Below are 26735 nucleotides of genomic sequence, written 5' to 3'. Positions count from 1 at the left end.
ATGGGCTTAGCTGCTCCACCACATGTGGGACCTTCCCAGAGCAGGGATTGAACCCATGTCCCCCGAGTTGGCAGGTGGATTCTTAACCACTGGACCACCAGGGAAGCCCAACTTCTTAATTCTCAATTCTTAATACCTGTCCAATGTTACGTGTCTATTGATTATGAAACAAGATCTCACCATGTGATGTGAATCTGTAAAACCTCTAACATCACTGAATATTACAAAGACCAAATTCCGCAACATGACATCTCTACCTGGAAATCAATTTTTGTACATATTTGGGGTGTTTTCAGATCTGTATCCAAGCTAACACAACTACAACGAAAGCTGAAGATGTAAGAGCTTCGGTGGTATTAACACAGTATACAAACAAGCATGATGTCGATCACCAGTCAGCAAACTAGGTTCCAAGGGCCAAACCCAGCCTGCCTCCTTTCTCTGTAAGTAAGTTTTTACTGAACACAGTCAGGCACATTCACATTTAGGGATTGCCTATGACTGTTTTTGGGCTTCCCAGGTGTCTCAAACAGTAAAGCACCTGCCTGCCAATGCATGAGATATAAGAGACACAGGTTTGATCCCTGGGTAGGGAAGATCCCCAGGAGGAGGAAATCGTAACCCACTCCAGTATTCTGGCCTGGAGAATCCCATGGACAGAGGAACCTGGCGGGCTACAGTCCATAGGGTCACAAAGAGTCAGACACAACTGAAGCAACCTAGCATGCACACATGACTGCTTTTTAGCCACAAAAGCAGAGCGGAGCAGTTGCAACAGTGACTCTAAAGCCAGCGAAGCCTAAAATACTTACTACCTAGCCCCTTTTCTTCCTTTTTATTTTGTATTGGGGTATAGCCGATTAACAATGCTGTGACAGTTTCAGGTGGACAGTGAAGGAACTCGGCCATACATATACATGTATCCATTCTCCCCCAATACTACCTAGCCCTGTACCCACAAAGCTTGATGGCTCTGTACTAACCTCTTCGTAACATTTCATTTCTAGCAACTTCAGGTTCCCAGCCACAAAACCAAGGGAATGCAAAGAACAGCTCCAAGCAGAGAGAAAAAAGTTATCATGCACTCTTTGAGCACTTGTCCTTACTCTGGTGGGTCACCAGGGGTACACAAGGAGAAGAAAATGAAGCAAGCAACTCAAAAGTATAAGTGACATAATAGAAGGAGGAAATTTTGATGGGCAGGAAAGAAAAGACGAAGAATCACTAAGCTGAATGACTATTTATTCAGTATGACCACAAGAACAATTAAAATGTGACTGTCTACTACACACTAGACATTGACCTTAGTGTCCCCATTTCTGAAAGAAGAAACCACAAGGTTCAGAGACTCCGAATACTGCCTTAGGGCACACATGAAACAATAGAGCCTTAAGTCAAACTCAAAACCATCCATGCCTAAAATCAAGGCTAACCACGTCTGAGTGGTCTTTGTGGTTACTGGTACATTCCAAGAACATGCGATTATCCATGTTCATGCATACAAACCTTAACTATCAAGAAAATGTTACACCGTAGTAAATCCAAGAAGAAATAAGAAGCATCCAATACAGTTTTAAGATGTTCTTTCAAAAACATGTGAAAGATAAAAATGCTCATCTCCAAAGTGCCAAGTATCAATTGGTCCTTCATCCACAAATTTCATTTCACCCCAAACACTGACACATAATCACATACCACATCAACTTTTCTAAAATGGACAGCAGTGCTAGGAAGTCTTTCTGTAAGATAAATCCCTCTGAATGAAAGAGTCAGTTGCCTCATGAAATCAACTGTATTTTTAACCTAGTAAAATCAGGCTGTTGCTGGTGGTACTCTTCCCTTACAGTCGGTCAAATTCCTGGGCAATGTTAACATGTGGCTTCTTGGTAAGTGTCTGGAGTCACTGTATGAACATTTTAAGAAAACCAGAAGCCTTCTGCACGGTTAGAGGCTGCCAACCTAATTTATGTAGCCTGGTCTGTTCAACTATTAAGACAAGGTAACCACCTGAATTTAAAAATAAGACTACTTTAAAAGAATTTTACAAACAACTTGACTGTGGTATCATCTACGAACCCTAAAATCATCCCATTTTATGTGTCATTTCAATGATTTTTAGTAAATTTACTTAGATGTACAACATTTAGGACATTTTAGAACATTTCCATCACCCCAATCATATCCTTGGTTCCCACTCCCCTTTCCTAACTCCACCCCCAGGCAACCACTAATCCACTTGGATGGATTTGCCTTTCTGGACATCATGGATCAGTAGCTGTGGGGTCCCAAGGGGTCTTTCTGTGATTCCAGGTCTGTGAAGGGGGTAAGGGAATGTGGAAAGCAGCTGTGAGCAAGCACAGATATACATGCGCACAATTCCCAATTCCTGTAACTGGCCTTTAAAGACCATGCAAGTTCATAGAGCACAGATGGGAGAACGGGGCTCTTGCTTACCTAGGAACACAAAAGAATGAGAGTCCCATATCTGAATTCTCCCAAGAACTAAAACTTTTTGTACCTTGAAACCTTAGTTTCTTTTATTTCCCCACAATTTTAAACTTTGTATTTTGTATTGGGGTATATGACAGGCCACCAGGGTTTAATCCCTGGGTCAGGAAGACCTCCTGGAAAAGGGAATGGCTACCCACTCCAATATTCTTGCCTGCAGAATTCCATGGACAGAGGAGCCAGGCAGGCTACAATCCATATAGGGTCACAAAGAGTCAGATACAACTGAATAACTAGCACTTTCACTCACTTTCTTCAGCCACCACAAAGTTGAATATCTGCATATAACTTATAGTCAGCCCTGTGTATCCACAGTTCTGTGCTGTAGTGTTCATTACTGAAAAGAATATCTGATGGACTGATACAGTCCACACCCTAGTTGTTTAAGGGTCAACTGTAGTCTTAATAGGCATGTTGTTTAAATAATCTAATCTAACTTGCCTTGGTTGTCTTATGACAGTTAGATGCAGCATCCTTGGGGCAGGTGGGGGAGGACAAAAATCTCTACTGAGAGGGTTCATGTAACAAAAGGGTCCCTCACTGGATTTTATGATTCTGAGCACCTTTTCTCTGGTTGGTTAGACTTCCTGCTGGGGTCTTCCTATTTCCTGCAGGGGTCTTCCTATCCTGTGTCTCCCGCCCCACCCCTGCCCACCCAACCCCCAGTAACTAATAGTCACCTTGATTAGACCCAGTATTCTCCTAAGATGAGAGGTCCACAAATGGTTTTCTATCAAGGGCCAGGCAGTAGATATTTCCAGTTCTGCAGGCCACATGGTCTCTGTCCAGAGACTCAACTTTGCCCTTAAAGGGTAAAAGCCTCCACAGACAATAACTAATCACGTGAGTGTGGCTGTGCTCCAATAAAACTTTATCTATAGACACAGACTTGAAATCCACATCACTCTTCTTTCTTTCTCAACCAATTAAAAGCGAAAATCCCATTCTTATCTGGCAGGCTGTATAAAAAACAGGTGGCCAGCCGGATTCAGCTTGTAGGCTGCTGTTTGCCAACCCCTGTCCTAAGACCTCCCAGGGGCAGCCATCAGTTCAGCGACTGACAACAAGCCTTGTTGTTCTCGTACATGTAAGAGAATCCACCCACAAGGAACTTCAGGGACTTGTGTGGGGGCATGGTGAAGGCACAGGAGTGTACTCGGACCCTTGAGATTCTCTGACTTCAAGGCTGACCGTCATCCCCCCATTCACTGCCCCCGCCACCAACCCTGGCAGCAGGCTGGTAACCGCTGCGTTGCGGCCTATTATTTTCTATAGGTCCTTCTTGTTTCCCCAGCTGTATTTGCATTACCTTGAGGAAAAGGGCTAGGATATATTAATTATGTGTTATCTTCCATCATCAGGGGTTTCCCTGGTGGCTCAGATGGTAAAGAATGTGCCTGCAATGCAAGAGACCCCAGGTCAATGCCTGGGTAGGGAAGATCCCCTTGATAAGGGAATGGCAACCCACTCCAGTATTCTTGCCTGGAGAACTCTATGGACAGGGCGGGATACCTTCCATGGAGTCGCAAAGAGTAGAACACGACTGAGCAGCTAACACTTTTCATCCTCCATCTCACAGGGCACATCTAGATTATTAAAAATCCTACCACATGCTCGTTTCTGGCTACTTGTGCCTAATTTTAAAAAGAAATGTGAAATATTTTAGACTCTCTCTTTCTCAAAGTAACAAACTAAAACCTAAATTAAGATGCTCTTTTCTTTGACCCTCAGTTGATTTTTCTTAAAGGGTGACAGCAGCTCCTGTGGGCAAAGTTCACCTGGCAGCCCTCAGGATCACAGGACGGTGTGTCCTCTGCATTAAGAGCAAAAGCACAAAACCAGGTCCCTACAATGCGGAGGAACCTCACTAATATTAGGCGAGGTAAGAAAAGCCTGACATAAGAAGCCATGTGTACAGAATTAAATAGAGATGATTTCACCTGTATGAAAAGTCCAGACAGGTAAATCCGGAGCCAGGAAGTAGACTGGTGGCTTGGTGGTTGCCAGGGCTGGGCAAGGAGGGATGGGGAGCCACTGCTTCATGGCCACAAGGTTTCCTTCTGGGCTGATGGAAATGTTCTGGAACTGCATAGAGTGGGTGGCTATACAACACTGATGATGTACCAAGTGCTACTGAGTAGTTTATTTTTAAATGAGTTATTTTGTTTTGTGAACTCTACCTCAATAAAAACAAGTTTTTTTAGAGCATGGTCGTAGACCTGTACAATCTGACGGTGGAAAGAGCATCTAGACATAGTGTTAAAGGAAAACAGCAAGTCACAGAAAAAAAAATTTTTTGACAGCAAGATTGCATTTATGTAAAGTTGTGAAACAAAGATCTGGGCTTCTGCACATACACTTAGGCACAGGTGGAGAAAAGGCCACACACAGCAAGCTATTATCATGCTGCTCTACCAGGGAGGGGGGCAGCTGGGGAGTTTCTCATGTTCTGCATATTTCCACATTGTGTCATTCCAATAAGGCAGGAAGGAATGCTTCAGTGGGTCCCCCGTGTCATAGAAAAACACGCCAAGGTCCCTGAGGGCCTGCACATTTTATTAAAGGGCAGGCATGCACACCTGTGTATCGGAGCACAGCGCCCGAAGAGCCTTGGGGTGTGGCAGGTGGGGGGCTGGTCTGCAGGAGAGAAGTGCACACAGCTGCTTGCAAAGAAAAACTCCATCAGGCAGCTCTTTGGTCACTAGGATGTCAAGCAATTAATTTTTACCAAGCTTTTCGCTCCTTTGGCATTGAAGTTGGTCCATCCCATGAAGTGTGTTAAGTTTCATAAATGAGTACCGCAGGCCTCAGAAGGGCCTACGTCAGGCCAGCACCACCCCCTCCCACCACCACCCTTTACAATCTTTCCTTTCCTCTTTGAAGAGGGGCATTTCTAGACAGGGCAATGGAGGGGTGGGGGTGAGGATGGCTGGCTGCAGCCAGACCTTCTCTGGGCTGCTCTCTGAATGCCAGGCTTCCCCCACCCCTTGGAGACTGGAGCCCTGGCGAATTGGCTGGAGTGACACAGCCTGGTCCCTGACATGACAGGCAAGGTCCTGCAGTCGTGCAAGCAATGAGACACAGGATGAGGGCACCTTCTCCTCTTTCCAAATGAGACAGATGACCATCTTTGCCCAACTGGCAAAGAAAAATTCATAAATGCACCCAGTCCCCCAATTCTGTTAACCATCAGCACCTCCTATGCCTCACTTCTCTACTGGCCCTGGGGCTACACCGTGACTCCTGGCTGTACATTGTAATCTCCAGGAGAGCTTAAAACTCAGGGCTACCTGGCCCTGGTGCGGAGGCGCCAGCATTCCTGAAGCTCCCAGCCAGCTTGAGACTGTGCACATCTCCAGCGGCGAAGCCTGCTCCCCATTCTCAAGGAGCCAAAACAAGCAGAAGACCAATGAGAACAGACAACAGCTGATCACAGACAGTCTGAGAGCTCTTTTTTTTTTCCCCCCACCGAGTACACAAGGTCATGTTTATATTTTGACACTGTAAACAGAGGAATGGTCATTTTTCTGTGAGTAAAACAGCTAGGAGCTGACATTCGTCGAATTAAAGACACAGTTACTTCCTAGATCCTGCAAGGACACCTGGACAGGTGGGTTGCTCCAAGGCAGCAGCCCCACCAGGGAACAGTATTTGGCAAGGAAAGGGAATGGAGCACTGATCCAGGCTGCAATGTGGACAGATCTCGAAAACATGATGCCGAGTGAGATAAGCCAGACGCAGGAGTCCGCAGACTGCATGACTCCACGTACACGAAATGTCTAGAACAGACAAATCTGGAGACACAGAGAACAGACTCGTGTTGCCAAGAGATGGGGAAATAGGGAATGACTATTAATGGGTACAGGCTTTCTCTCTGAGGCGATGAAACTACTCTGGAATCACACAGCAGTGGTGGTCACACAACCTTGTAAATGTATGAACAACCACTAAATGGTGCACTTTAAAATGGTATGTTCTATGGTAGGTGAGGGCTTCCCTGGTGCCTCAAATGGTAAAGAATCCACCTGCAATGCAGGAGACATGGGTTCCATCCCTGGGTTGGTAAGATCCCCTGGAGAAGGGCATGGCAACCCACTCCAGTATTCTGGCCTGGAGAATCCCATGGACAGAGGAGCCTGACGTGTTATAGTCCATGGGGTCACAAAGAGATGGACACAACTGAGCATCTTCATCAGGCCACCTGGCTCCCTGGCAGACACTTGGTCATGTCTGAAGTCACTTTTGGTTTTGCCGTGACTTGGAGAGGTGTGCTACTGGCAGACACTCAGCAGAGAGACCAGAGATGCTGCAACCTGTCCAGGTGTCCTGTTAACTATACTCCACTATGCAGGACAGTCCAACAATAAAGGACTACCCACCCCTAAACATTCACAGACACAGCTTGGAGGAGACTCTTGAGTCCCTTGGACAGCAAGGAGATCAAACCAGTCAATCTTAAAGGAAATCAGTCCCAACTATTCTTTGGAAGGACTGATGCTGAAGCTGAAGCTCCAATCCTTTGGCCACATGATGTGAAGAACCGACTGGTTGGAAAAGACCCTGAGGCTGGGAAAGACTGAAGACGAGAGGAGAAGGGGACGATAGAGGATGAGATGGTTGGACGGCATCACTGACTCAATGGACGTGAGTTTGAGCAAGCTCTGGGAGTTAGTGATGGACAGGGAAGCCTGAATTGGACACAACTGGGTGACTGAACTGAACTGAAACATTGACAGTGCCAGGGCTCCGAAACCCCAGTCTAAAGTAACACCTGCTCAGTTTGGACACCCTTTAGGCCCCTGTCTATCAGCAGTACAGCATGCTGAATGACCCCACTTGTTTCTCTACATAACCAAATCACTGAACATAACACCATCATCAACAATGGTGGCAAAAATAGTGATGGTTGATAGTGGGGTTAATAGGAGGCCTCCACCCCGGCCCCTGCTGAGTCCCAACTACTTCTAAGGTGTCAGCAAAAAAGGTTCCTTTGACACCCCCCACCTCCTGGTTTCCTCTGCCTTAATTTAAGTGTTGGCTAAGTCCTGTACACTGCTTGTCTCGTCACAATTTCTCTGACATAATCCTCAATTTTTCTAATCCAAGAGCCCTGAATATCTCTAGCTCAGGTCCATCAGCTTTTGTGAAAACCTCTGACAATTTCTGACTGCCTTCTTCTCTCAGAAGTGCACCCTGTCCATTGCTTATACGTGGCTAGCTCATCAAGCAGGACTTGGTGCTTCACATGACTGAAACTCCAGGCCCCACTCACGAGGAACAGGACTCCTAGGGGTGTTGTGAGGAGCCTGGGAGAAAAATGGATGTAAAATGCCTGGCCCAGCAGCCCCTGAGCACCCAGGACACCTCAGCCCATGCGGCTTTTATCAAACAACACCAGGCTGACCAGACCCTTCCATTCTCTCTGGGAAAACACCACACAGGGTGCAGGAGTTTCCTACTGCTGCTGTAAGGAACTGCCACAAAGCAGGTGGTTTAACACAACACATGTTTACTGTCTCACAGTTTTGGAGGTCAGAAGTCAAAAATCAGTTTCATTCGGCCAATAGCAAGGTGTTAGCAGGGCCGCATTCCATCTGGAAGCACGAAGGAAATATACACCTCCTGGCTCTTCCGGATTTGAGAGGCCGCCTACATTCCTTGGCTCCTGGCCACACAGCTCCAACATCTGCTTCTGCTGTCGCATCTCCTTCTCTGACTGAGCGTTCTGCTTCCCTCTGGTCAGGACTCTTCTGCTTACCCTAAGCCCAGCCAGATAATCCAGGATGATCACCTCATCTCAGGATTCTTAACTTAATCCCACCTACCAAGGCCATTTCTGTGGGAAGGTAACTTATTAATCAATTTAGGAGACTAGGCCATGGACATCTCTGGAGCGCCATTCTTCTATCTGGGTGGGAGGGGTAGGGAGGAGGTCTGTTAAATATCAAACAACAATGAATATAAGATAAAAGTAACCAGGGGAATCGAACATAGCACAGGGGGCACACGGTTACTGAGCCAAGGGAGGGGAAGGTATAGACAGTAGATTTCGGTTCAAGTCTGGAGTCAGACAGACGCGTTTTTTGTTGGCTCTGGGAAGCAAGGTTACTAAGGCAAGCCCCTGGGCTTCAGTTCCATCATTGTCCCACTGACAGCTCACGCAGCCTTTGTCGGCTTTCAGTGACAGTGCCCTGGAGCATGTGGCCCACAAGCAGCACCCCTCGTATGTCCTAAGACCCAAGGGACCCCAGCGGGGAGAAAGCAGGAGGCAGGAAGAACACAGTGAGGCCTCAGGGTAAATAGAACATGAGCACGTGTGAGCCCCACCGGAGGCAGGCACCTATCTGCTGGTGCTCGCCACTGGTGCTTCCTGGACCCGGAAGGGTGCCTGAGATGGGGAGGCTGGGAAACAGTTACTGAATGAATGGACGGATGAGCCAACAAATGAATGAAGAGAGGCAGGATGCCTCAAATTGAATAGGGACAGGGCAGTGGGGTGGCGTCTGTGACAGAGCATTGGATCATGGTCAGAAGATTTAGCTCAAGTCCTGGTTCCTCCCACAGTGGGTGGGACGTACCCCTTGGCTGTGGCCCTCACATGCAAGATGAGGAGAGGAAAGAGGCCATCCTGGCTCTTTTAAGCCCAAAGCTGGAGGATTCAAGCTCCACGTGGTCTTGCCTGGGCCTGACCTGCCTAACACAAAGACTCTGGGTCAGTCAAGCTAACCGGTTCCCATCCTTATTCCAAACACCTAGCAGTTCCTTGTCCGCAGCATTCTTCTCATCCCCAATGCTAAGGAAGCATGAGATACACTCAACCTAGGAGACAATGGACAAGGATAAAGAACTCCCAGGCTCTAGTGAGCCACCTCCTTTTCTCAGAAGCCACCACCTTCTGCTGAGGGTGTCTGGCAACCACCACTGTCTACATTTTCTGGGTCTCCCATCTCCCACACAAACCTGGTCTCCATCCACTATCCTAGCATACAGGAGGCCAAGAACCTATAAATATTACTTCATTTGACTGGATTTAAATGAGAATAACTGAACTCAGGAAATTTTAGCTCTGCTTTTATTCCATCAGATTAATTTTACTGAATTTACTGGAAAGGCAGCCAAATAGCAAAAGGACCTGGGCAAGAAGAACTCACTGGGCTCAAGTGTTGAAGTGACCTTTAACACGTCACTTGACCCACGGGTTTCTGCAGTAGAACCTACGGGAGAAGGGGAAACACAATTTCCACTTCCAAAATCAGAGCGACAGGGAAGAAAAGGAAACTTAGAGATTTCCAAACATCCGGGAGCTATTTTTAGAAATGAATGACTTTTCCACTCACTTTTCTTAAAGAAAAAAAAGAAAGATATTAGACCAAGAACAAATCAAGAAACGGTTGTTGATAATCTAAATGGAAGAAGATTCTTACAGAAGTCCCCTCTTTATGGATTTAAAAGCAAGACACTCCTCTATGTATATACAAATACACACACACACACACACACACACACACACACCTATAATCTTAAAGAATGAAAAATGGAAAAATCATTATTTATCACAAAGTTGATAATAATCCCAAAATAGACCCTGTGGGATAAATATACTAAGTTGAGTTGAGTGCATGCTCAGTCGTGTCCGACTCTTTGCAACCTCATGAACTGCAGCCTGTGAGGCTCCTCTGTCCATGGGATTTCCCAGACAAGAATACTGGAATGGGTTGTCATTTCCTTCTCCAAGGGATCTTCCCGACACAGGGATCGAACACATATCTCCTGTGTCTCCTGGATTGCAGGCAGATTCTTTACTGCTGAGCCATCAGGGAAGCCCAAAATACAGTAAACCTCCTATTAATTAACACTGAATACAGGTTCTAAGAAGACAGCAATTGTGTCATCTGGCCCTGTTATGTGGGGCTTCAACCTGGCAAAATTTGAGAACAATGGATTGTTTTCTCTTTAAAGCAATAGCCTGTTCAAAGGACTTTTGATATATCACAGGATTTCTCCATGTGGCGCAGGTCAAACCCCAGCTAGTGAAAAAATGGATACCTAAAAGCTTTTGTCATAATATAATCTGGGCCTGCCACTATCATCCTGATCGTTTATACTCTGCTTTGATCTCAAATGTGCTATGTCCACCACTCTTAGAGTGCCTGAGGTTGGCATTTCCAGTAATGTACAGTCCCAACTGAGCTATGGAAAACAGAACAGTAAGTTTCAACCGCTCAGTCCATCTAAAGGTTAATAACAATACAACGTCAAAAGAAGCAGACATATATACAACCATCAAAGGCACTGAATTTTTCTGAGAGGCAAAAAAGTTCTTCCTGTATTTTCCATCTAAATGGTAAATACCTTTTTATAAAGTGGCCACTGACCTCCAAGTTAATATATGTGGAATACATATGTGCCACTAATGTAAACCATACACAACTCACCCACAGAAAATACCAGTCACAGAAACAGTGAATTAACTTTATTGACTGGTTGATTTGATTTTTTTGGCTTCACCGTGCAGCATGTGGAATTTTAGTTCCCTGACCAGGAATCGAACCCGTGTCCCTGCATTGGGAACAAGGAGTCTTAATCACTGGACTGCCAGGGAAGTTCCAACTGTTTATTTTTAAACAAAGTTTTGGGGTATGACTCCCAGAAAACTATGAAAATTATATGCACAGTACTGATCTGCAGAGATAGTGAATTTAAACCTGCAGTTGAGTTCATAATCCAACTAAAAAATTTCTGTTTTGATGTATATTACCATATGTGAAATAGATCACCAGTCCAGGCTCGATGCATGAGACAGGGCGCTCAGGGCCGGTATACTGGGATGACCCTGAGGGATAGGATGGGGAGGGAGGTGGGAAGGGGTTCAGGATGGGGGACATATGTACACCCATAGCTGATTCATGTGAATGTATGGCAAAAACCACTACAATATTGTAAAGTAATTAGCCTCCAATTAAAATAAATTAATTAATTTTTTAAAAATTAAAGAATTCTGTTTTGAAAATACTGAGATTTTTTTACACATCTGTAAGCACATCTGTAAAGATATTTCCCTAGGTTTGCAACCTCTTTGTTGTAACGTGAAAAAGAAAGTCCAGCTACAATAATTCACCAACATGCCCTGAGCTGGCAATACAAATGCTGTTAGACACAACACTGAATGGAATTACTGTACAACTCGAGAAGAGTTTGTTCACAACCCTTGGCCCTCGGTTACCTTGCTTACAGCAGCATATTTTATGCTATTACACTTTTCATAAATTATATATGAAATGCTTTCAGTCAGCAAGAATCTTCACCTACCAACTACATTCATCTATTTCTCCATAATTTCATTGTCTTTAAGAACCTATTTATTTGCCTCTTCTGACAGTTTTCCATTTGGAAGCTGTGTGGGTAAAGTCTTCATTTCTTGAATACCGTTTTCGGGTCGTGTGAATTAAACTTGACTCAAAAAGGGGTTTTAAGTGTCAGATACACAAGGAGAAAATGCTGTGCTCCAACACACAATTTTTTCCATATCATAAAAATCAATCACAACCTTAAAGGATAACCAGTCACTAATAAAAATCGGCAGGGCTCTGTTTTGAAAGAAGAAGGAGAATGACTATTACAGCATTTACACCCTTTCGTAGACTCCACTTAAATGTTTGTGGCTTGCTGAACATTCCATACATATTTCGGGCAAGGTATTATGGGAGCTGAAGTGCAAGCTGTCCCCTACTGAATTTTCACTCACTATAAAAACAATGTCTCATAAAACTGTACACATGTTTTTACTTTACAAAAAAATGCAAAACATCCACTTTTGTTCACTCCATCGACGCTCTGAGCATTAGAAACTGGACTTTTTAAAATTTTGTAGCATGAGTGATGTCTGAAAAGGATGAAAATGTCATTCGGTAACACAGCTTTCTGGAAAGAGGAACGCAGGCAATGTGTATGAAATACACAGAAAGGAAGTTTCTACCAGCTGTCTTCTGTGGGTCAGCTCACCTATGTCTTGAATTGTGCCAATAAAATTAAAATTTTTGCATTTATATTTTTCCTCATGAATCTCACTCCAATGTGACCACAACTGTTTTATATTATCTTCATAAAATGGGTCTTCACCTTTTCTAAGCAAAACAGTACTTTTAATTGGTTCATTTTCCAGTTGTTTGGATTTTTAACAGACACACAACATAGAAGGGCACCACATTCGAAGCAGTTCTACCAACTCCAGAACCTTCCAAGGCTTGATCAGACAGCTGTGGCTCTAGGCTTTCGTTAAAATTATAATATGATCTCACCTGATTTTCAAAATAACGAAGCACCTTTTTAAGCCAATAAACTGTGCTATAATTTCTCTGAGTTTCTGAGTCCAGAAGTTGGCCAGGTTCAAAGAGAATGTTAGGGAACCACGAGCCTTTTGCCTTTCTTTGTCTTCCCCTATTTGAACCTAGAGAAATCTTCAAACAATAATTCAGCAGCTTCCCTCCTGAAAAGTTTATTTTCAAAGGCCAGTGCCATGTAGCGCTGCCTTTCCTGTGCAGGTAGGAGGATGTAAGAGCCCATCACCACGCTGGGCCTTTTCAAGTCTTAAAATCATTTGGGAAGCTTGCAGTATTTCCTTTCTGGTACTCGGGCCCAACCTGGAGAGAAGTTGCTCCAGAGAGGACAAGATATCAGATAATCACTGGAATCCCTGGGTTTCAAGAGAATCCCGAAATGCCTCTCCCCAAAAGCAGCTGAACTACTGAAACCAACAGGCAATGGAACAAAATGTTACCGAAAAAGTCATTACCTGAAACTCAATGGCAATCTAGCACTGCTTTTGGAAGCATCCGTTTTTCACTCCGGGGGATTCATTCACATGAATAATGAGACAACTGAAGGCTCTCCTCAGATCTTGCACAGAAAGGAAACCTAAAATTCAACTCTTGTTTTCCCTTTATCCCAGAAGCATATGGGTCTAATCATAGTCCATTCTGGCCGCAGTACACAAGGCTTTTTCAACTAGAATTTGAAGTCACTTTCTAAGGCGCTGAAGAGTAACCACCCCAGTTTGATGGTTACTCCAAAGACTCTGAAGTGTCCCATCTGGCACAGTCTTCGCTGGAAACTAGGCTGAAGCCGCCAGACAAGGAACCCACACCACGAGGCTGGGACGCACGGTTGTGCTACAAGATGACAGCTCATCTGGCCACCGCGGGGCTGAGGGGCGCCTGTGGGCCCACAGTCGGGGGCGGTGGGCCGCAGAGGCCCGGCAGGGATGGGCGAGACTGCGGCGGAAAAAGGAAGATGGCCATCCATCAGCCCCTGGAGAGGAAATTACAGGCGCCCAGCTCCCAGGCATCGGTCAGCGGGTGACGTGAGGGAACCAAGTCTGAGTGTTCGTCCCGCGGTGGAAGCCGGGGCTCCGCACACCAGGGGCTCGAGGCCGGGAGAGGGGGAGCCTCGATCTTCGGCCAGGGTCCCGGGGGTGGGGGGCGCCCGGATCCTCTCTGGGCCCGGAGGACGGACGATCTTCGCCCAGACCCCGGAGGCCCCCCGGGTCCTCGATCCTCTCCCTGGGCCCAAGGTATGGGGCGCCCTAACCCTAGCCCACGCTCCCGCCCTTACCGGTCGCGGGGGTCGATCCACGACGTCTGGCGCGTGTTGTGGTCGATGTAGAAGACTCGGCCATCGTAGTCGCGCGCCTCCTCCCAGCCGGCAGGCAGCGGCAGCTCGGCGCTCTCCCGGGCCCGAAGCGGTGGCGGCGCGGAGGGCGCCGAGGGCGCGGGGGGCATGGGGGCCGCGGCGGGGGGCGCGGCCGGCGGCGGCTCCCGCGGGGGCTGCGCCGGTTGCGGTGGCTCCCGCGGGGCCTCGCGGGGCTGTCCCCGCCGCCGCCGCCGGCCGCCGCTCAGCCACGGCATGACGGCGCGGGCCCCGCCGCCGCCCGGCCGCCCCACGCGCGCCGCCTCGTCCGCCAGCACTAAGGCCCGGCGCTCGGGGCGCGGGGGCGGCCGCGGGGACCCGCCTGCCGCGCCCGGTGCATCCTCCGCCCGGCGCCCGCGCACCGGTGCCCGCCTGCCTCCTGCCGCCCGCCGCCCACCCGGCCCTGCGCGCCGCCGCCTGCAGTGCCTGGATCACTCGGGTCGCCGCCGCGCGTGGAGTCACAGCCCCAGAGCTGCCGCAGCCGCTGCCGGCAGCCCCTCAGTTCCCGCGGCTCGCCCGGCCATCTTCGTTTCACAGCACCGTCTTAGGGGCGGGGCTACATAGGCCCCGCCCTGTCGGTGGGCCCGGCCCTCCCTCCACCCCTTCGTCCTCGGCGGCTCCTCCCCTGCTTGCTGCAAGCCCTTCGATCTCCCTTGGCTGCTCCGCCTCCAATCTCCCTTGGGGGCTCCTTGGCTCTCGGCCCTTCTGGCCCCCACCCCCTCACCCCCGCCCGCTGCTTCTACTCCCCCTCCCCCGCCGGCTGTTCCGACCCTCCCAACGCTCGCCCCCTGCTCCTCGGTCTTCCCCTCCTGCTCCGCGCGCTCCTCCCTCTTCTCTCCTCCACCACCTCCTTGGGCCTCGCCGGGAAACCGCACGGGGGCCAGAATGGGCGCCGCCGCGTCCGTCCGCCCCCGGGCCACCGCGGAGAGGAAGGAGGGCCGGGAGGTTGGCGGCCCCACCCGGGCTGCAGACGCGGCCTGCCGGGGGCTGACTCCTGGGACCCAAACAATTCCCGGGGGAGAGGGCGGTCACCTCGCTGCACCCATTCCCAGGCCTTGGATGTCTGGGGTCCTCCTATCTGCCCACTTGATGGGGGAGGGGAGCTGTGCCTTAGGTCTCCTAAATACCGAGGGTGGCCCCTGCGAAGGCGGGTAGGTCCCCTGAAGGGAGGTTGAAGGAGCTCCCTAGCTGGAGGAGGAACCTGAGGCCAGTCCTCTGGGCTGGGGCCTGGGGGACACCTGAAAGTGGGGAGCTGGTTAGGTTGCCACTTCTCGTCCCTGCTAGGAGAGCCCCAGCAGGGTTGATGTGAAGTCCCCACTCCGGGTCAGACCTGCTGACCTGCCCTGAGCTCTTCCGTCTTCCAGTTTGGGAGATCCGATGGTTTGAGTGGAGACCCAAGTAGGCCTCTGCTTGAGAGGAAGCCAGGTCAGCTCCTAAAACATGAAACCTCTATGGCTATTGGTATTTTATGTTACATGCACAACTCGTAGCAGGAGAAATTAAGTCCAAAGACAGGGCTGGCTCTCTTCTTGCTCCAAATTCCCCAGTTATTTAGTGCCCCAGATCTCTGGCCACAAGACAATGCCAGGAAACAGGAAAATATCAGAGAGATTTTAAAACACTGTTACAGTGATACAAAAAGTTCTAATAAAAACCCTAACAGCGATCCAAATCTAGCTACATAGGGGAAGCAAGGGAGGAAAATCTCCCCAAATGCTCACAGCAGTTTGCATTCCTTCAGTGGGATGGTTGCTTTTTTAGTTATTTGCCTTCGAAATGGTTTGTAAAAGGGTTCTATTCCTTTTATAAGGGGAAAATTGTTTTAAAAAGGAATGTGCAGGCATGGAGACTGTAATTAGGACACGTCCAAAGAAGCCTTTCCGCCTCTTCTCCCCCCAGAGCACAGAAGCTTCCTTGCTCCCCTAGAGTCTACCCCCACCCGAATGTCATATGCCGGAAATTCCACCGCTGGAGTCCTTTTAATGAAACATGCACAGCTATTAGATGTCCAAGGCAAAGGGGCACAGAGTATCAAAAGAGCGAATACGTTGTGATCTTGTGTGTTCCAGAGAATGGCCCAGTGCTGAGGATCCCCGCTGTGACATCTTCCCTTCTGATTGCCGTGGTTTATTACCAAGGGGTCTGCCACCGCCTTGTGCCCCTCCTCCTGCCCACGCCACAGTCACCCCACCACCCACCATGGCCAAGCTGAAGCCGAATTCCCGCCCCGCCCTCCCAGGCATCATGTCATCTCAGAATTTCACAAATCTGGGCGCTATCGAAATTATCCTGAATGGGGCTGGAGTGCATTGGAGTGATGCCAACCTCTGCAGAGAGAGAACACCCACACACATCAAAGGACTCACAGAAGGGAAGGCAAGATGAAAAGGTATCAGATAAAGAGTCAGGGGTGGGGGAAAGCTACAGCCCATGAGGAGCTAAGAGGCAAGTGCTGACGGGCCTTTCACTGACGATAAGATCTTCTTCTGGACTCCTTTGGACTGACGGTGGACCCATAAGGTGCAGCGATGCTGCAGAGAACAGGAAGGAGTCTGTGCGCCCCTGCCCCTCAAGTCAAGGACTAAACCCGAAATAGGCACCTGGGACTGTGACTTTTCTACAAACCAAGCCAGAGTGTGGCTTCAGATTCAGAACTCAGGGGAGGCCTTGGGAGACTGAAAGGAAGATGGTGTGGATGAGGAAACTGAGGTTCGGGTCTTTAAATTCCCAAGTCCTGAGCCCTCGCCCCTTGGCACATGTAGCTGCTGAGAGACAGTCTGCTGTGCTTATTCTTTGAAACACTTAGCAAATATACACCATTTGATCATCATGACAACATCTACTGCTGCTGCTAAGTCGCTTCAGTTGTGTCCGACTCTGTGTGACCCCATAGATGGCAGCCCACCAGGTTCCCCCATCTCTGGGATTCTCTAGGCAAGAATACCAGAGTGGGTTGCCATTTCCTTCTCCATCTACAGGAATACCTGTAGACAACATCAGGTATTCCTAATTTCGTTTGCACATCAACCGAGGAGAATTCGGAAGAAATGTCATGCATGCAAGAGGAGACACATTGAAGCCCCTACCTGAAAAAGCTTCATCTAGAGGCCCACACAGCATCCCAGGACCTGTCTGACTCAGAGAAGCCAAGCAGGCCCACTGCATTTGTCTTCCTCAAATGAGGCAACTAAAGGATGAAACTAGAACATGGGATGATCGAGGCCAATGTATTGCTCCATCTTCCCTTTTGACTTGTAATGTTTGCCCCAGGCAGAAGCTGATGGTCCCTAAAGACCTGTGTGGGGCTTTGGGATGCAAGAGAAATTGATGGAGACTGTCTCAAAGAGACTGTCACCTTCTGGCTTTGCCATAAATTGGGAAGAACTGAGTGCGTGTGTTTTGTGTTTGGGAGGATAAGGCCGGTCTTTCCCACAGTCGAGTGGGGCTTTCCATGTTGGACTAAAAAACACAAGCACACATAAAACAGTGCAGGGAGAGGAGGCTTTCCTCTGAGCCGAAAACACAATTACGCATTCTTCACTGCCTCCATATTCAAACCACAGCCTTGCCAACAACAAAAGTACAAACATTGTAGTGACCTCTCCTCCTACCAAGATTTCTGATGGAAATACAGCTCAGGAAAAATCCACTTAGACCCTGGGTACTGGCGATGCAAATACTCGTTCTCCTCGCAGACCCTCTGGGAAATCCCTTTGCCCCAGCTGTGAAAATTTGCCCTCAAGTGGAGCTTGCAGAATATTTTCTTTAAAATGCTTGTTAAGGAGTCAATCCAGCACACTCCTTGCATGCCAGGCAAGCATACAGAATTGGAAGGTTTTTTACTTAGATTCCACTTCCTCTTCCCAAAGGAGAACCTTGACTTATCAAGGAAGGGATGAAACTGCCTCTCTCCACATTCAATAGCTGAGAAGCTTCTGGAAAAAGGGAGCCCTGGGAAGGTTGCAATCGTCATGTCGAAAATGAGAGAAATAAATACTGCCAGAGAAGTCTTGCTTGCTTGTATAAACAATCGAGTGTTCTAGGAAGTGACACATTGGGTAATTCTACACAATGTGCTGAGAGGAAAACGGAAATGGGCAGGAGTGGGTCTGAAGAAGAAATGGCTCATTGTTTGGCATTCTTTAAATGCTGGAATAGTTACTCAACGATGGGCGCTTCCCATAGATTTAAATAATGCAAATCCCCAAGCTGTGGGGAAGATTAGATGGAGTTCTGGCTTATTCCTGTCTTGCCGGTTTCGAGACTGCAAAGGCAGAGAGCAACACAGACATCTCTAATCTGAGACCTCTCCCCAGTCTTGGGAACTAAAAGGGGTTGTTGTTGTTCAGTCGCTCAGTCGTATCTGACTCTGAGACCCCATGGACTGCAGCACACTAGGCTTCCCTGTCCTTCACTATTTCCGGGAGAAAAGGGGGTGCATGGGGTAATTCCCTGAGGTTTTCTTTCATGGCTTTCAGTCTCTTAACTTCAAACACTTATGTGACTTGTGATAGGGAAAGCCCTTGTTTCACTTTTGAGTGTGGATGGGGACCAAAGGAGTGCTTTCCTTAAATGGGACTTCCTTGATTGGGGAAGATCTGTGCAGTTTTGAGATGAAGTTTTCTCATGGCCTGATCTTCCACTCCAGAGAGGTGCAAAGTATTTCAAAAGAGTCAGCTGTGTGGATGAACCAGGCAGTCTGTTTGGTCACTTTAGTGCTTTCTTCTGCTATGTGTTGGCTTCTCCGTGCATAGCAATGTCCTTGGCATCGGTTCATGGCTGTCATGTTGTAGGCGGACTCCCCATTCGTACCTGGGTTATTAAACTTCAGGTTTAAAGAAAAAAAAAAAGAAGACCAATTTCTCATCCAAACTTAGAACGTTTGCTGTCACCCACTTCCTTCCTCTCCAAGTCTCCCCTCCCAAAGCTATATTTTTACTTCTCCTCCTTCCCAACCCTTGGGTAATGTTCGACAGAATGCTAGCGAGCCAAATGGAAATGTATTCCAGGCGAACCATAATTTTCAGAAGACACAGCTGCCATGAGCCGGCATACTACACATGCTTCCTCCTGGCTGGGTTCTCTCCTGTTTAGGATTATGACTCTGGTCCCCTGTGGATTTGGAAAAACAGATTCTTCAACTGCAGACCTCTGCTTTATGAGCCAAGCAGACCAGCTTGGAAGTCTCAGGCTTACAGAAACAAGAGGGCAGATTTATCCGACACAGAAATGAGCACTTTCTGGGTTATTAACAATTTTTTTTTTCATTTGATGACACCAGCATTATAAATCAGTCTCTTTTGTAGCGTGAATGGAACAGTTTTGGAACACAGGCAACGTCATTAGATCCTGGAACAACAAGCCCGAGATATTTGTTACATACCAGTGCTTCTCGACCGGGGCAACTATGGCCCCCGGGCGACATTTAGCAACATCTGGAGACATTTTTGGTTGTCATAACTGGATGGAAGGATGCTCCAGGCACCCAGTGAGTAGAAAGAAGCCTGGGATACTGCTCAACATCCTACAGGGCCCAGGACAGCCCCACAGCAGAAACTCATAAGACCCAAATGTTACTAGTGCTGGTAGAGAAGCCCTGTAATATACATATAATTGATGGTAACGTTTGTTGTACCTAGGCTTCATAGTGGGGAAATCAAGGCCCAGAGAATATAAGTAACTAGGGCAATGTGATCTGGCTATTGCTAAAAAGCATCAACCATCTTATCTGACCTCTGTATTAGTCAGAGTTCTCCAGAGAAACAGAACCAATGGGATACATATATCAAGAGATTCGTTATAAGGAATTTGCTCAAGTGATTATGGAGGCTGAGTAAGGAAAAGTCGAATTAGCAATCTGGAAACCCAGGAGAGCCAGTGGTATGAGTTCAGTCCAAGGCCAGCAGGCTAGAGACCCCAGAAGAGCTGATGTGTCACTTTGGGTCCAAAGGCAGAAAAAAATGGATAGAATCCCATGGACAGAGGAGCCTGGAGGGCTACAGCCCATGGGGTCACGAAAGAGTCGGACACGACTGAACAACTAACACACACACATACACACACACTTTACAATACTGATTCAGAGAGCCATCTGCTTAGTGTTTTCCTTATTCAACTTCATAATCAATAGGGCTTTGTTTAGCATTTAAGAGGTGCCAAGGGCTACTCAGCTGTGCGTGATAAGAGAGCTTATTTAACAATCTGGATTTGTTTGTCATTTAACTTTAGGCCATGTCTCTGTGAAGTCCAGCCTGGCTTACCTGGCACAGAAGTAGAAGTGGGAAAAAGCCAGCCCTGAGCCAACCACGCCATCAGCAATGTTTGATTTTTGCCTGTTTCCTCTGCCTCTTTTCTGCCTCATGTCCCTACCCAGGACTGACTACACAGTTTGCCGTGTACATTTTGCAGTGCCAGATGAAAAGGCGGGACCCTTTTCAGACTGCTTCCACAAAACACCACAAACAGAGTGCCTTATAAACAAGAGACATTCATTTATTCCAGTTGTGGAGGCTGGGAAGCCCTTGGTCAGGGTGCCAGCATGGTCGGGTGTGTCTTCACAAGGCGGAAGGTTTAGGGAGCGCTGTGAGGTTGCCTTCATTTTATTTTATTTTATTGAGGTGTAAAACAACAAAAATTTATTCTCACCATTCTGAAAGCCAGAAAACTAAAATCCAGGTGTGGCCAGGTTGGGTTCCTTGTGGAGGCTCTGAGGGAGAATTCTTCCCATGCCTTGTGAGGTCTTTTTTAAAAGAATGTTGATTGAATTCTCATAGCTCATTGTCATGACCTAAACAGCTCTTGAAGGCACCATCTCCTAATACCATCACATTGCAGGTTAGGACTTTGACATATGGGCTTCCCAGATGGCTCAGTGGTAAAGAATCCACCAGCAATGCAGGAGACGCAAGAGATGCAGGTTCAATCCCTGGGTCTGGAAAATCCCCTGAAGGAGGAAATGGTAACCCACTCCAGTATTCTTGCCTGGAGAATCCCATGACAGAGAAACCTGGCGGGCTACAGTCCATGGGGTTGCAAAGAGCTGAACACAACTTAGTGATTGAGCATGCACGCATGCACTTCAATATATGAACGTGGAGGCACACCAACATAATAGACCACAGCAGACCCCTTGTATAAAAAATGTTAATAATAATGTCAACATGGTGATGTTGTCAACACTGGATTGAGCTCCGTGTGTCACACAGCATTAAAATAAGCAAAAGCCCTTCGGAACATAGGGTCCTGTCTATACCTTTGACATCTAGTCACTGTGTCCTTTGAACATTCCAAAGGGATAGCAATTTTCAGCTACAACACAGAAGAGCGTTTTGGGGAAAGAAGTGCTGTCCCAGCAGATCCAACCACTTGTTCCTCAGGACTTCTCTGCCAGACCACCTACTTCCCCAAGGTCAGCAGGATGCTACTGGCAGGAGGAATGTCCACTGCCCCTACACCCTGGGTTCCCTGGTGTTGCAGGTTGAATTATGCGCCCTGAAAAATACGTTCAAGTCCTGTCCCTAGAACCTGTGAGCATTACTGTATTTGGAAATAGGGTCATTTCAGATGTAATTAGTTAAATTATGATGAGGTCATAATGATGTAGGATGGACCCTTCACCCAGCATGACTGGTGTCCTTAGAAGAAAAGAAAAGACAGACCCATGGGAAGAAGGCCCTGTGATGAAGGAGGCAGAGATTGAGTGATGTGTCTACAAGTCAACGAATGCTGAAGCAACACCAGGAGCTAGGAGAAAGGCCTGGAACAGACCCTTTCCTAGAGACTTCAAAGGAAGCATGGCCCTGCTGACACCTTGATTTCAGACTTTGAGCCTCCAGAACTGTGAGAGAATAAATTTCTCTTGCTTTAATCCACCCAGTCTGTGGCACTTTGTCTACTGTGGCCCCAGAAGACTAATACTCCTGGAAAATTGTCCCCAGGCTCCTGCTGTTGCTCAAGGCTGGATTGGAATGTAGAGAAGTGTCCTGACCAGTGCCAGGAAATCCCAGAAAACAGAAGTCTGCCATGACAGCCCCCAGAAATCCAACCAAACCCAGGAGCCCCAGGTATGACCTGCTTGACTCCATTGACATCCAGTGTAGACCAGAAGTGTCTGATTTTGCCATGTGCTGCGCAAAGTTCAGATTACCTTGGACCACTAGGTGTCCAACCTGGAGATGTGTGAAGAGTCTCTTTTTTTCCTGATATTTATCTATTTCGAGTCACTAATAATTATCAAAGATTATAATTTACAATACTGAGAAGTATAGAACAAAATACAATTATTGGAGGACAATTGCTCTACAGATATGGTTTTTGCCATACATCAACATAAATCAGCCATAGGTTTACATATGTCCCCTCCCTCCTTAAACCCCTCCCATCTTGCATCCTATTCCACCCCTCTAGGTTGTCACAGCAGAGAAGGCAATGGCACCCCACTCCAGTACTCTTGCCTGGAAAACCCCATGGATGGAGGAGCCTGGTAGGCTGCAGTCCATGGGGTCGCCAAGAGTCAGGACACGACTGAGCGACTTCACTTTCACTTTTCACTTTCATGCATTGGAGAAGGAAATGGCAACCCACTCCAGTGTTCTTGCCTGGAGAATCCCAGGGGCGGGGGAGCCTGGTGGGCTGCCATCTATGGGGTCGCACAGAGTCAGACACGACTGGAGTGACTTAGCAGCAAGCAGGTTGTCACAGAGCACTGGGTTGAACTCCCTGTGACACACAGCAAGTTCGCACTGGCTATCAATTTTACATATCGTAATGGATGTGTTTCCATGCTGTTCTCGCAATTCAAGAAGTGTCTTTTTATGGAAAATTTCAGCTTAGCCTGAAGAAGGAGTGATGGAATCAGAATTAGAGTGAATACCCCTCCCCCATGAATTGACTAGCTCCTGGCACTGAGTTTCCATTGTTGCTAAGATCATAAAAAGACAGATGACCAGACTTGATGTGTTTTCTCAGAAAAACAAACCACCTATGACATAGTCTTGCCCAAAAGTCAAATCCGTATCGAGGGATCAAAGCCTGTAGATCTGGTTACCTGCTTTCAGGAAATACAGACATCAGAGAAACAGTTAACAAGTCGGGAATACTATCAGCAAAATCCCAGTTGATGTCCAACAAATGACCTTGTTTCGTCCAAAAATAAGCTCTAAGGGGATACGAGGGGACAGGGGAAGAGAGATGGAAAGGGAGCCTGTAGGAGAAAAAGGAAAAAAAAAACAAAAACTAAGAGACATAGGAACTAGTAGCATGGTGTGGCCTGTATTTGAATCCTGATTCATACAAACCAACTGGAAAAAAAAGTCTGTGATGTTTATGAGGCAACTGGTAATGCAAACTGGGACTCTCAAGAGTCTTCTCCAGCACCACAGTTCGAAAGCATCAATTCTTCATTTGCGGCATGAGGGATCTATTTTAGTTTCTACATATAGAATCTAGTTCCCTGACCAGGGATTGAACCCTGGGCCCCTTGAATTGGGAGCACACTTTTAGCCACTGCACTACCAGAGAAGTCCATATCTGATCTAAATTAAAAAAAAAAAAATTCCCTAATATCATCAACTAACATTTGATGGGACTGATCAAACTCAGGCAGATTCTTTACTGTCTGAGTCACCAGGGAAGCCAATGCAGGAGACATAAGAGAAGCAGGTTTGATCCCTGGGTCAGGAAGAGCCCCTCAAGTAGGAAATGGCAACTGACTCTAGTATTCTTGTCTGGAAAATTCCAGGGACAGAGGAGTCTGGGCAAGAAGCAACAGAAGGAAAAGAACTTGTTGTGTTCTCCACCGTATATCTGCAAACAGCAAGAAATCAAGAGGTATAGCTTGCCAGTCAGATATATTATACTTTCTTGTCAATAGGACAATCTCAAATTCGGTGACCACAGTTGAGACAAAGCCATGTGAGATATCCAAAACTGAATATAATTTGGAAATCCAAAAAGTATGCTGAAATCACCAGAAGACAGCCACCAAAGACCTGACGTGCCTCTGGGGAGGAAAACACAGCAAGCCTATGAGGTAATTTTGCCCTAAAATCCAAACCTGATCTGATCAAAGCTTCTGGAAAGATTCCATGGATTCCAAAGATCTTATTTGCAGATAAAAGGATATTTACACATCTTAGGATTCCTCTAGTGCAAAGGTCTTTAGAACTAGAGAGAAAAGTACATAGTTTGAGAACTAAAAACGTGCAAAATTCAATCAAAGATCAAGCTACTAGCCTGTAGAGATGTCCACGGGGTACATGGAAGAAACTTAATCATGTGTACAGCTTAAAATTGAGGGTGAGGGTCTTGAGAGCACCTCCCGTGAAGTGTAGCATCCTGGACATAGTAATCATTTATAGACTTCAAGTGTCCCATTAGGGTTATTGACAAGAATCTAGCCAGCGGCCAGCCCAGATTATGGGAATGTATGCAGGCTCAGTCATGGGATGGTAATTACCATCTGTGGTTGGAATGAATTTCTCAGCTCCAGGAGGACTTGGGAAAAGAACAGAGACTTTTAAAAGAATCAAAGCTATGGAATTCATATTTGGGTTAAAGAAAGAATCTATGTATATTTGGTATTTTATACATTTTTAAAGTTACAAAGAAGTTCTGAGTTTTGGAAACCGTTGTAAAATATATAATTGGGTAATTCATCTAAACATGATTTTAATTGAAAACTAATCTTATATAGTATTGGGATATTTTAAGAGAACTGAAGTTTCACTATATTTATAAGTTTAATTTATTAGATTTTAAAGTTATTTGCATACCTGGAAATATATTTGTTAATTGAGACAAGTGAAGTGACTAAAAAGGAAACTGAATGTAATATATTAACAGTTCTAAGTGTACTTTAAAATTCATGAAGGTGTTTAATTAACTAAGTTCACAACTGGGATCCAGTATTTTCCAAAGACCTCTTAAAATTGGTTGATATTATTTGCTAGACTTAAAGGGAATTTTATTTTATTTTTTTATTTTTATTTTTTTAATATAAATTTATTTATTTTAATTGGAGGCTAATTACTTTACAATATTATATTTGTTTTGCCATAAAAAGAGTAATAAATTTCCTAGGTTGAACTTAAAAAGGTTAAGGAAAAGGTACAATGAGATATAATGTCATGCCTGTCAAAATGGCTAGCATGCAAAAAACTCCACAAATAACAAACGCTGGGGAGAATGGAGAGAAAAGCAAACGTTCCCACACTGTTGGTGCAAATGTAAATTTGTGCAGTCACTGTGGAAAACAGTATGGAGGGTTCTCAAAAAACTAAGAAAAGAAAAAAGAAGCAAACTCAACACATATAGAGAACAAACTAGTGATTGCCAGTGTGGAGAGGGAAGGGGGAAGGAGCAATATAGGGGTATGTATGGCATTAAGTACAAACTTACTATGTGTAAAATAAGCTACAAGGATATATTCCACAACACGGAGAATATAACCAATATTTTATAATAATTAAAAGTGGAATATAAAATTTAAAAATTGTGGATCACTGTACTGTACATGTATAGCATATAATGTTGTACAGCGATTATACTTCAATAAAAAATGTTATAAAATGGTTAAAGGAAAAGTTTGCATTTGAACTTGTAACTTAAATAAATTGGCTATCAGGACTTCTCTGGTGGCTCAGATGGTAAAGCGTCTACCTACAATGCAGGAGACCTGGGTTCAGTCTCTGGGTCAGGAAGATCTCCTGGAGAAGGAAATGGCAACCCACTCCAGTATTCTTGCCTGGAAAATCCCAAGGGCGGAGGAACCTGTTAGGCTACAATCCATAGGGTTGCAAAAAGTCGGATACGACTGAGGGACTTCACTTTCATCAGATTTGTAAACCAAATAGATCTTTTTGCGCACACACACACACTCCACTTTTGAGGGTATAATAACTTTAATGTCCAAACTACTGTGCGTACATTAAAAAAAAAATAACAAGTCCATCTTTGCACCCCTGTGTCAATAACATGATCAAATACCAATATTGTTTACCAGATATAGTCTCCTCAAACTCAGGAACACTTCTCATCCCTCCAGAATCTGCACAGAGCTAATGAGGTCTGATATGATTCAAAACACATTCCTCCTAGGGTGCTTGTTTCCATTTTTACATATATTCTGAATCTAATTTTCTGCCTTTCTCATGTTTTCAACCATTGATGAATTTGCAAGAATGTGTGTGATTAGCTGTCACCTGAATAAATTATTTTACCCCAACCGACTAATTTATGTTCCTTATAATTTCTGTTCCAGCTTAATATTAAGCTAGGTGTGAATAATCCTGTTTGCACCCTGTCTGTGCTTTGGAAGTTACTGATCTCTGATTGATTGGATTCCACTGTGATCCAGTCATGTCCCACCACCGTGGGAGTCACACTGTGCGGTTCACAGAGCAACACCATCAGTCCTCACTCTGACCTCTGCATGCTATCATTTGGGAAGCACTGATCTAGACCAGAGTGCAGGAAATAGTAATCGCTGTTGTGGTGATGTTGTGCTTTGTGAGTTGTATACTCAACAGAGTACATATGCTATG

At 46.3% G+C, this 26735-nt stretch overlaps 1 protein-coding gene across 3 annotated transcripts in view; it reads right to left on the bottom strand.

Moving 5' to 3' along the window:
- Positions 1–14729, bottom strand: part of WWC3 (WWC family member 3) — a 110545-nt gene extending 95816 nt beyond the window's left edge. For 2 of the 3 annotated variants that reach the window (XM_055565111.1, XM_055565112.1), the window contains exon 1: positions 14119–14729. In XM_055565111.1, coding sequence (XP_055421086.1) covers positions 14119–14411 — 293 coding nt within the window. In that variant the 5' untranslated portion in view covers positions 14412–14729. Of the gene's footprint in view, positions 1–13300; positions 14096–14118 lie in introns of those variants that run through there. The other variant, XM_055565113.1, reaches the window with a different exon arrangement.
- Between the last annotated feature and the right edge of the window lie 12006 nt (positions 14730–26735).

This window comes from Bubalus kerabau, chromosome X, assembly GCF_029407905.1.
Source record: "Bubalus kerabau isolate K-KA32 ecotype Philippines breed swamp buffalo chromosome X, PCC_UOA_SB_1v2, whole genome shotgun sequence".
Classification (NCBI taxonomy): Eukaryota; Metazoa; Chordata; class Mammalia; order Artiodactyla; family Bovidae; genus Bubalus; species Bubalus kerabau.
Note: the sequence above shows the minus strand (reverse complement) of the source record. Positions and strands in the feature narration are given on the sequence as shown.